Source organism: Cupressus sempervirens, chromosome 11 (assembly GCF_028749045.1).
Source record: "Cupressus sempervirens isolate cs-2001-9-10 chromosome 11, ASM2874904v1, whole genome shotgun sequence".
In the NCBI taxonomy this organism is placed as follows: Eukaryota; Viridiplantae; Streptophyta; class Pinopsida; order Cupressales; family Cupressaceae; genus Cupressus; species Cupressus sempervirens.
In genome coordinates this window covers 60198320-60210114 of record NC_143128.1, presented here as the reverse complement: position 1 = coordinate 60210114, position 11795 = coordinate 60198320, and the positions used below count along the sequence as shown (strand labels likewise).

Genomic DNA, 11795 nt, shown 5'->3' with positions numbered 1-11795 from the left:
ATGAAGAGTTCGAACAGTTTCCTCAATAAGATTTCATCTTTTGGATACATCAAATTCCAAGAATGATTACATTAAGGAATTAAGGCAAAATTAAATTTTAATCTAAAGAACAATACATGTAAAGCTTGGAAATATTAATTAAAACTAATTAATAGTCTCCCAATGCACATGCGCTGGAATTGGATCTCGCTGATAGCTCCACCAAACTTAACTCCAATTGAACCATTTTTCTTTTTGCAGTAATTGTAATGAGTTTGAATGTGTTAAATTATGCACCTAGTCCTACTACATGTCCATGCAGTTTCAAACACGAAAAAGTCCAACTTTCTCTATTTGTATTGAGTAAAATGAAACACATTTACGAAGTTGAAAGGGAAGGAAAAAAAAAATGGCGTCTGCAACATTTTTGAGGTGCTGCTCTAATGTTTTTTGCCTCTGAAGAATTTTTAAGGCATGGTTGTGTAGTATGTCTCCAAATAATTTTATTTGATCATGTTGACCAGCGTAGTTCTCATTTTGTTCATTCATTTTTGGATTTTTTAGTTTTTCTTTGTGGTCATGATATTCAAATGTAGATCTGAAAAAATATTTGTAAGTTAATTTATGAAGGTTGTAGGTGATCATGAATATGAAATGTATTGAGATTTTTCAAACTTATACATTGCAATGATGCTGGTCTATATGATGTCATTTATTAGTGAAGATTGGGCTTATTATGATTCGTGCTTGTCAAATTTTTTTTGCCATCGAGTGATTAGGAGGTAATACAATGGATGTTTAGAGCAAGGATATGGACAATGCTCAATGATGTAGTGACCAAGCTCACCATGTTTTTCGATTAAGACCTAAGACAATCACAATTGAAATTTCTTCTCTCTTACACATGATTTTTATTGCTCTCTGTTTTTTATCGACATATCCAGTTTAGGTCACCAGGTGCTAACACAGGTTCTGGTCCTGAACATGATTAGGTACCATTTTAAGCACATACCACTTTGGGAATGATCATTGTTGTGGAAAGGGTTTGTCATCTTATTTTTCATGAAGAAAGGGTAGTGTAAATTTGTGTTTAGTCTTAGAGGTGCTGGAGATGTAGGGTTTTAAATTATAATTGTATTTTCTTTTAAATTGTAATTAACTTTTTCCCTTTCATTTATAATTAAAAAAAAAAAAAAATTTAAACTTAAATTGTATAAAAGCATTTACCTATTGTTAAAAAATTTAAAATAGAGAAATGACATTAAAAAATTCCTCTTGCTTGGTGAATTTGATTGTTAAAAGTAATGCATATGAAATGTGCATTAAAATTTAATGAGTTGTGGGGGTTTTCCTAAAGTGATCTCCGTCATTTATATTTATAACAATTAAAACAAATCAAGCTACAAACACGCACATAAAGCAACTCACCATGCCAACGATTATTTAATTTGAAATAGCTTAAGAAAAATCCTTTTAAATACATCAATTAAATTTAAATGTGTGTAACAAATGAAAACAAAAAACATTGAATTCATGACTTAATGAAGTTTAAATTTCATTTGCTAAAATCTAGTCTAAATTATGCAAGGTTAAATAAAATGATTCGTATAGTGACATATTATTTCTTAGGAGCCTCTTAATTGCTATCTGTAACCACATTTTATCGTGGTGGAATTTCATCATGACAATGCCCAGAAAATGAGTGAAAAAATGTATATTTAATAAATAAATAAAATAAATAAATAGAAGATTAACAAATTCTAATATTGTCTAGTTAGCGTGTTGAAAACTGACATGACCAAAATGGTAACGAGTTTTACTTTTAAACAAACTAATTTTTTACTAAAAATGTTGTGCCAAACTATTGTGGTGGGCGGTGCATACTCATTTTGAAATAATGCATTGATGAAATAATTAAAATGTAAACATTAAAATACAATATGAATATAGATCTATACATACATAAAACAGTTTATAGAGGAAATCTTGTATAAGTTCTCCTAATTTTTTTTCCAAATGAACTCATAAAAAAACTTCAAATTTTTCCCAACAAAGAAATGGAAGAAAATGTTAAACTTTTCTTACTACACGATTCAATTTAAAAGCTCAATTCATATTGATTCCTAACCTTAGATAATTTTTATACTCCAGCATTCTTTTTAGAGTTCATATTTCGTATTGATTCCTAACCTTAGATAATTAGATAATTTTTATACTCCAGCATTCTTTTTAAAGTTCATATTTCGTTAGCAGTTGCCATATTCAACATGCAAGAGCTCAATTCATTGAGCAATAAACAACACTATCCATAATAGACCTAAAAGTTATACAACAATGTGTCAAACATAATTATAAGCACAAATTTTTTGTTCAGCAATTACCACTTACTACACAATATCAAATAGATTATGTTCGTCATTTTAGTCTGACCTACGATTTTGTTGCATAGTGAGCTCTTGAATTGTTAAGGCATTTGGCAGAGGACAAATCGTTTTTGCACTGCATCTGTTGGAGAATTTGTTGCTGTCTATGTAGAGGCTCTCTGAAGCTATTGGAGGGGGAAGTTGTTGGAGCCCCTAAACGTACACACACAACAATAAGGAAATCGAAAATCACGGGTCTTCATTAATAGAGAAATTGCACACACGAGATGCATTCTATGGGGTTATAAAAACATTCAAGAATGGGAATTTTATTTTCAAATACCACGCTCTTTAAGAGGACCGTTTTAGATAGAGCTTTCATGCAAAGTTTGATTCTTTCTATTTCTTCCTTCTAGAGAGAAACAAAGGCGGTGCCAAAAGCTGGAGAGGAATGGCGTTGCAGTGGGCAATGTTGGGTTACGTGGTGATGGCAGAGGCGCAGTGCAATGGACGTGATACCTACACCTGCTCACTTGTTCATCACAAATGTGAATTTTTGGGGAAGGGTACTGGAGACAAAGATGACTATCAGTTAACATTTAATGCACCGCTTTTCCATTCAGTATATGCACTCCACCGCCTTTTAATTTCTGCCCAATTTTTCTTATCGGGAATATATTTTCCCCCTTGCCTAAATTACTCTCTGCAAATTAAATGCGAAATAAATAGTAATTTATTTATTTTAAAAATGTATTTTAAAAGTGAACTTTTAAATAAAAGCTGGTAACGTAAAAATACTTTTATTTAATTGGTTAAGTTAATGTGATTTTAGCATCTACATGAATGCATTATTATTAGTTCCTGCCCAGTATCTAATAATTATTCATGGCAGGATCTAATAATTATTCCTGCCCATAGCAGCGTAGCGACATATAGCAGGAGCGTTACATATTTACACAAGGAGCGTCCTCCATAAAAATCTACAAATTGCGTCTTCTCACGCTCCTATGCTCAAACTTTTTACAGAAAACATCTCAAGCTAACGATTCTCTGTGGCTTTTGAGAATTTCAGGTTATCAATCGGTTTCACTATTTCGAACTTGTGGCCGTCTATTAACAGGTAATTCACAACTTGTGCAATTCGAATTAAGGTTTTTCTTTGTTTCATCAGATTAAAGCCCTGCCTTTAAGATAACGCAGATAATGTGTATCACATGAAATAAGCGTTGAAGATTTTTAAGATGGTAGGGGAGGGATTGATTTAAACCCTAAGAAGAAAATAAAGCAAGTGCGTGTGCATATTGATGTTTTTCCCTTGTGATAATTTTTCGTCTATTAGTAAAATGGAAAATGGGAGCCCCAGGTCGATTGTGTGCGCTAATGGCAACAAATTCCCCGGGTCATTTGGGTTGCCCAGGCCTATACGTTTAATTAACGTAGATTGCTTTATGGCCAATGGGCTAGGCATTGAAAATAGCTTACGGCCTGTAACTGGGCTTCACGTCGTGTGGGAATTTGACCTTGGGTTTCGGATATTACCGTCTGTAGGCTTTGGGAGTGCCTTTTGTCTGTAGTTTTCCTTAATGCGGTGCAGAGAATTTGAACCTCGGTTTCTAGCTTTATCGCCAATGTTATTTTGGAGTGTAATTTTGGCAGTGGGTTGCACTAGCACTATGTAAGCAATTGAGCTTCAATCTCTGACCTTGTTTCCTCTATGCTATGTGAGTGCCCTTCTGATGGTAGGTCGTCTTAATGCAGTGTGGGGATTCTAACTTGGGCCTTCGACGTTATTGCCAATGTGCTGCTTTTCCAATGGTCGTTAGGGTGTAAGCACGGCAATTTGAAGTTGATTCTCTGCATTTATTGTCCATCTCCTTAGAGAGTGTTCTCTAAGCTATAGCTGGCTCTCACAGTGCGTGGGGATGGAAACTTCAGTCTGCGGCCTTACTGCTCATTCGCTGCTTTGGAAGTGTGGTGCAGTCCGTAGTTTGGTCATATGTTGTAGGTCCCTTGGTTGTGTCCTTTGGGTTGTAGGTCCATTTAATGTTGTTTAGGGATTTGAACTTTGAGAGGATACCCTATTAATGCATTATGAATTTTACTGGAATTTCTTAAAGTAGCTTGTAGCCACGAACAATTTGTTTCATCAAGCAATCACCGTTAACTACGATTTCTTTGGCAAAGTGCTTATCGGGAATATGGGCAGTTTGCTTTTTTCTTTTGGATATTTAACATGTTTTTATAGCTAGTGTCTTGCAAAATCTTCCGAAGGGGAATATTGATGTCATGAAGTTAATACAGCATCTTTCATTTGTGGGTATTTACTATTTCATTTATTGTGGAGTTTGCATTAGGGCTGCCTGTTCTTCCCCCACCTTGGCAATGCCATTTTTTTGAGATGTTAGTCAGTTGTTTCAGGAAAATTCTTAGTGTACTTGCATTCAAATTGGAAAGTTGAGGATAGTTCCATTTCCACTCAACTATAATCTGGCGAATAACTGTAGAATTTCAGGGGCCAACTATAGCTCCCTCCTGCCCTTACAACTATAGCTGGCGAGGGCCCTACAAACATACCTCCCAGAAGGCCAAGATATCCCCCCTACTGCCTGACTGGGCATGTTGGGTGGGAACTATAGTTGGGTTGGGTGGGTCTGGGGTGGGAGGAGGAGCTGGTTACCTATTTCCATTTTTAGAGCCACTTTCATGGATGATTGCTAGCTTTGTTTTTGTTTTCAAACTGATGCTGTAATTTAAAATATTGCTTGTCCCTTTTATATCTTGCAAGTACCTCTGGAATCATTTTTCTCAAAAGCTTGGTATTTATACTTGAATTTTATTCAAGGTTAATTTGATATGTTATTATGTTTTCTAGAATTGAAGTTACAGCCTCTACTGTAAGTACTTCATTTGTTATTTTTTGGGTAGAATATATTTTATATTATTTACCTGATGATTGGCCAGTCTTCACGTTTATTAATAACCTGATATCCTGCAAAGGTTAAATTGTAATAATTTTAGGTAGTGGCTGTTATAGTTAATAGACTGGTGTTGCGCTTTTACCAAATTGGATTATAATGTAGCTAATATATTTTTTCCCTTGCTGGGAAACTTTGTCAGAATAATTGTTTCTAATTGGAAAAATTTGTGCATACTATTCTAATCTTTTGCATAGCGAGAGAGAGGTGTGTTTTTGTTATCCTTGCATCTCCTTGGATGTCATTTCACTCAATCTTTGCACGGTGATCGGTGATTCTGAAGATTAGGACTGCAAGGTGATTTTGATTTTCCAAAACAATTTCTGAACGAATTCCTTTGAAATGCCGAGTCAAAGTTATCTCCGAGCCTTTGATACATTTTGAACCTCTATCTTGCTGTGAGCTTAGGATATTTGTGGATAAGAAGTTCACTCTTTGTTGATAAGAAATAATGAGAAATTTGTAGAAAGGAAAGATATTTGTCATCTCCCTTTATCAGGATGGGAACAGTCTTTGGACTTTCCATTCACACATTGCCAAGGCAACCTGCTGCTGGTTGGTATTACCCAATATCTGCTACATGTATTGAATTTATGAAAGTCTGTTTTGCTAACATTATACATGTTTGTTGTTTCTGAAACAGAAGTAGTTAAGCTGTTTCTTATTTCATTTTGAAAGATGTCTGATTTTTATTGCATATTTGAATTTTGTTTGTGCAGGGTTGTTCAAGGAATTTGTTTCTAGTTGACTATAAAAAATTCACCATTTTGAAAAATTCATGGATATTGATAAGACAGACTCAATTATTGAAGGAATCGACCATTGTAAAATGATGGATATTGATCAGAACCAGTCAGATATTAGGAATGATGATCTTCACAAGGTACGTGATGATATTTCAGATGGCGAATTACTAGAAGATGATCATTCTAGAAGCCCAGATGAGTTATTTGGACCAGAATCAAGAAATAAGGAACATATCAAAGCATGGGAAAATGAAAATGACAAATTAAAAGAAAAAGAGATCAAGTCCGAAAGGCCTAAAGATTATGGTAGGGAACGAGATAAAGATGACAATTCACTCAAGGAGAAGGAGAAACTCAGGGATCATGACAGGCATAAAGATCGAGATTGTGAGAAGGATAAAAATAATTTCCAGGATCGTGATAAGGACAGGAAACGAGAACTTGACAGGGTTGAAACCAGGGATAGGGATGAGGACAAAGAAAAGCATAAATGTAAAGGCAGAGAGAAAGCTAAGGGAAAAGAAGGTGGGAGGGACAAAGAAAACGAAGGCAGTTCTAAACATCGGGACAAGAAGAAGGATAGGGAGAGAGGGAAAGAGAGGAGCAAGTCAAAAGAGAGGGATAGGGAGGATGACAAAGGAATAGGAAGAAGAAAGGATCTGGAAGTTGGCTATCGAGATTCTGGAAAACAGGAGAGAACAAAGGAGCGAAGCAAGGATATTGAATTTGATAGAGATTTTGAAATTCCAAGAGAAAGAAAGGAGAGGGACAGAGAGAATGATCGAGAAAGGGAGAAGGAGAAAGATAGAGATAGAGAAGGCAGGGAAAAGGATAAGGATAAACACAGAGAAAAGGACAGAGATAGAGAAAGGGAAAAGGATAGAGAAAAGGAGAAAGATAGGGACAAGGAAGGGAGAGAGAAGGAGAGGGATAGACAGAGAGACAAGGACAGAGACAGAGAACGGGGAAAGGAAAGAGAAAATGAGGAGAGAGATAAAGACAGGGATGAACTGAGAGATAAGGGCATGGATAGAGAAAGAGACAAAGACAGAGATAAGGAGGAGCGAGAGAGGGATAGGGATAAATCAAGAGATAAGGACAGGGATAGGGAGAAAGACAGAGAGAGGGAGAGAACTAGGGATAGAGATAGGGATAAGGGTAGGGACAAAGTTAAAAAGAGAACTAGAGACCGAGATCGAGAAAGAGAATCAGACAGAGATAAAGAAAGAGAAAGCGAGGATAGATCAAAATCAAAGGATAAAGAAAGTAAAGATGGAAGCAAATCTAAACAGATAGAATCCAGGGGATATGATGATGCAATTGAGACAGAGAAGAATAAGGAAATGGACAATGAAGAAAAGATTCGAGGAGAACCAGACAATCACAACTTGTCAACAACTGAACTGCAAGAAAAGATTGAAAAGTAAGAAACAGTTCTTTGCTATTGCAACTTGCTTTAAAACAGACTATAATCTATGCTACTTATCTCTCTTTTCATTTCATTCAGTCCATGATTGTCTGAATTTCCATTGCTATAAGTTGATGCATGATATATAACTTCGTCTTACTTGGAATAACTTTCATGAGTTCTATGCAGTAAACAATATTCTGAAGTAATGCTTTTCATTGCCTTCTGTTTAGGATATGATACAAATTATTATTGTTTTCAACAGCATTGTGCAAGTATTTTAGAAAAAAACATGATTTTTTAGTAATAATATTATAATGTTTTGAAGACTGAGGGAGGAAAGAATTAAGCAGAAGTCAGAAGGTGGAACAGAAGTTTTATCATGGGTTAACAAGAGTAGAAAGATTGAGGAACATAAAAATGCTCAGAAGGAAAAAGCTGAACGTCTCGTGAGAATTTTTGAAGAGCAGGTTTGTATTCTTTAGAGGCTTACATTCTACTCTACTAGTTTAAGAGTTTCTCATTTTATTGATCAAATTATCTCTGAAAAATTGGTGCCAAATTTTTTCTACTGAATGCAAACTTCCTTTTAATGGCTTTGTTTTATTAGGATAATGTGGAGGATTCAGACAGTGATGATGATGAAAAGATGAAGCACAGTGGAAGTAATAATTTGATCCCTAGCCAATTTCTCTGATTCTGAACTATTTAAAATGTGTATTTAGTTTAGTTTCGTGATCATGCATCTATAGGCATTGGGAAGTCTCTTTTTAATAATTGATTTATCACAGAAAAATAAAATACATTTTAGATAGCAAAGTCTTTGAGTCAATCTTTCTTGTTATAACTTTGTTTTTAAATTTTACTAGATAATTAATTTTTTCTGTTTTCTTGCAGAGGATTTGGCAGGATTGAAGGTTCTTCATGGGCTTGATAAAGTAATGGAGGGAGGTGCAGTTGTGTTGACACTTAAGGACCAGAACATTCTTTCTGGTGGTGATATTAATGAAGGTATGCTGAAATAAAGCAATTACCTGCATGATTTGGATTCATCTCATGTTTTGGATGGTGCAATGAGTCGTTCAGATTTATTATTGCAGATGTTGATATGCTTGAAAACATTGAAATTGGAGAGCAGAATGCTAGAAATGAGGCCTACAAGGCAGCCAAAAAGAAAACTGGGGTATATGTAGACAAGTAAGTGGTATACTTGTTTTGATTATCAAGTTCTGAATGTTATATCCTCAGTCTTGGGACAGCTAAGCAATTATTCACTTTTTCTGATAGATTTCAGAATGACATAAATGCGGTTAAAGCAATTCTTCCTCAGTATAATGATCCATTTAAAGAGGAGGTGAGTTTTATTCATGATGTTCAATTTATATGGTCTCCACCTCCTTCAAACTCTTTTTTAAATGATAGCTTAACTTCTTTTCAGGGGGTGACTCTGGATGAAGTGGGAGGTATTAATGATGAATACCAGAAAAAACTTGATGAGGTATACTGAGTATATTTGTTTTTTTCCTTTCAATTCATTCTTGCAGGAGCAGTTGATTTTTGTTTTTAGTTAATAAGGTCTTTTGTTTTTCTGGTTTAATAATAGAAGCTCATGCGGTATATTTCATGCTTGGTATCTTATAATTAAGCCCTTATTTGTATTTGGCACCTGATAATAGTATTTTTGTTTGTGTCAGATACGTAAGAAGTTGCATATTGCAGCCATGGGCAATCAAGCTGATGAATCACATGCTCAACCTGGAACTAGCACATCCGATTATTATACTCATGATGAAATGCTTCAATTTAAGAAACCCAAGAAGAAGAAGAAATTGCGGAAGAAGGATAAGCTGGATGTTGATGCACTTGAAACAGAAGCAATTGCTTCTGGACTGGGTGCTGAAGACCTTGGTTCCAGGGCTGGTACACAGAGAAAGATTTTGAGGGTGGAAGCAGAAAAAGCAGAGGCTCAACAACGGAAAGATGCATACGAAACTGCACTAAATAAAGCAACAGAGGCTTCCAGAGGGCTGCGAGATGCAAAACCATCAGATGAAATGCAGGTGGATGATGATGGTGATACTGTTTTTGGTGGGGAGGACGAAGATCTATACAAATCATTGGAGAAGGCTAGGCAAGCAGCTCTAAAGAAACAAGACAAAGGTATTGGCTCTGGTCTTCAGGCAGTGGCTCGCATAGCAGTATCAAAACTACAAAGCTCATTAGAGGAAAGGGATTGTGTAAAGCTATCATGGAAGGATCTCCCAGAAATGAAGAAGAAAGAGAGAAAGAAATACCATTAGTTCTATTTGTCAGTAATGTCGATAATTGGTTTTACAAAATTGCATATTTTCTGACATTTGGACAATGTCCAACTCATCTATCACCCAAAGAAAAGAGGACCCTGAAATTGAAATCCGCAAGATACATTATCTAGGGTGATATGTTGTACAAGAAGGGAATATATGGCACCTTCTTGAGATGTGTTGATTTTGATCAAAGAAAGGAATTACTTCAGTTGTTCCATAATAAAACATGTGGAAGACATTATTTAACATCAGTGACAACCTATAAAAATTTGAGAAACTATTTTTACTTGCTCAAAATGTTCAAAGATGTGAGAGAATGGGTCAAGAAATGTGAATCTTGTCAATACTTCAAAGGAAGAGTTCAATTAGCAACTATCCCATTGACACCAATTGTGATTGAAGAACCCTTTCGACAATGGGGTCTGGACTTTATTGGTCCTATCCATCCTCCATCCATCTCCGAACATACTCACATTCTAATGGCGATTGATTATTTCACCAAGTGAGTGGAAGCCATTCCAATCAAGCAAACAACTTTAGAAGTGGTGTGGAATTTCATCAAGCAAATTATTTTGGTTAGGTTTGGGGTTCCTAACACGATTGTTGCTAACAATGCTACAAATTTCTTGTAATGCCCCGCCCGAAGATCCTTGGAACAAGGATGAAATACAAACCAAGATTATTTTTTTTAACGAGTATGAGTGCACATGACAACATCATACATAGATCACAAAGATTGCAATGAAAGACTTAAAAAGCATCGCGACAACCAACAAATCTCCAAATGCCACTACTTGACTGATGCACACACAACAGGAAACAAAAACTCAAAATGACAACTGTGCAAAGAATCTAAGATCTGTCAAGGCATGGGAAATTAAGTAAACCCAAAGGGTACTAGAATGACCAAAAATTGATCCTCGAAAACTAGTGGAGATGCTCCCTGATTTTGTGCGAAGACCACAGATTGATAGATTCTCACGTGAGGATGTGCAGCACGCCACACAAGAACATACCTTATGCGCAAGGATGTGCATAGACGACGCGAGAATGTACTTGGCCAAACAACCAAGACACCCAAAATTGGTGTTGGGTTTTGTGTGAGAAGGTGCCAAAGGCCACACGAGGAAACTCAACACACTAGGCAAGATCTTGCATTCTCGTGCGAGAAAGTACGATTTCGTGCGAGAATCTAAGACAACATGCTAGAAAACAAAAAGGTAATAAGCTAAGACATAAAGTTCCTCCACACCGGGCAGTATTGGATCCACATCGTGAGGCAAGGACATTAGAACAATAATTGAAAGATGAAAAGTTGAAATTTGAATCTAAACAAGTAAACATAGCAGTGAAGGGAAAGTACAGAAGGAAACATCGCAGTGTACTGAAACAACATTGCAATAAACATAAACAACATCACAATGAGCAGAACAACCAAACTAAGTATGCGGTTCCTCTCAACCATAATAGCAACATAAGACCATTGTGGGCCCTAGCCATCCCCCGCGCATAACATCCAAAACTACTGACCAGATTGTCAGTGCTATATTATAAGGACACCACTACTAAGACATGCTACAACATAAGCATAAGGAAATCTAATATGCTAGAAGTAAAGCATAAAACAATCCTACAAATCAACTCATCATCTAACATATGCTAATCATTGTAATAAGGGAATGCATCAATACCAACATCATCTAAACATGATATACAAGCTATAATGGGCCCTATAAACAGCTCTGATACCACTGTAATGGACACCGTGGAAATGCCCAAGAACTAAACAAATTTCTGAAAATGATTTTAATGTCTTTGCATAGGTTTCAATTCACATAACATGAGTAAGAAGGAATTTATACAAATTGAAGATTAAACTGCTGCTGAAATATTATTAGTTCTCAAAATGATAAAATCAAATACATAGCAATGTATTCCAAAGGCCAAACCCCAAGGGAATGACGTCTAGAGTGTTACAAGAGAGGATAAACGTCCTCTAATGCCAAGACCAAATCTCT

The 11795-nt window shown here is 35.8% G+C and overlaps 1 protein-coding gene and 1 non-coding gene across 2 annotated transcripts; both read left to right on the top strand.

The window, feature by feature from the left end:
- The first annotated feature begins 3223 nt into the window (after nt 1–3223).
- Nucleotides 3224–10023, top strand: LOC149528241 (uncharacterized). The gene is made up of 9 exons (XM_089810726.1): nt 3224–3462; nt 6037–7486; nt 7800–7941; nt 8082–8136; nt 8369–8482; nt 8572–8668; nt 8759–8825; nt 8910–8969; nt 9166–10023. Exons 2-9 carry the CDS (start codon nt 6096–6098, stop codon nt 9769–9771), a joined length of 2532 nt encoding a protein of 843 aa, XP_089666852.1. The 5' UTR covers nt 3224–3462; nt 6037–6095; the 3' UTR covers nt 9772–10023.
- Nucleotides 5774–5894, top strand: LOC149528242 (U6atac minor spliceosomal RNA). Its single transcript, XR_016359421.1, has one exon. It is a non-coding gene; the product is annotated as a U6atac minor spliceosomal RNA (small nuclear RNA).
- Nucleotides 10024–11795: the final 1772 nt, after the last annotated feature.

Bases quoted from the DNA above. Each gene is read 5' to 3' on its own strand.
- LOC149528241 (XM_089810726.1), top strand. From the start codon at position 6,096: ATGGATATTGATAAGACAGACTCAATTATTGAAGGAATCGACCATTGT. The intron at 8,137-8,368 runs GTAATAATTTGA...GTTTTCTTGCAG, and splicing joins AAAGATGAAGCACAGTGGAA to AGGATTTGGCAGGATTGAAG. The intron at 8,826-8,909 runs GTGAGTTTTATT...ACTTCTTTTCAG, and splicing joins ATGATCCATTTAAAGAGGAG to GGGGTGACTCTGGATGAAGT.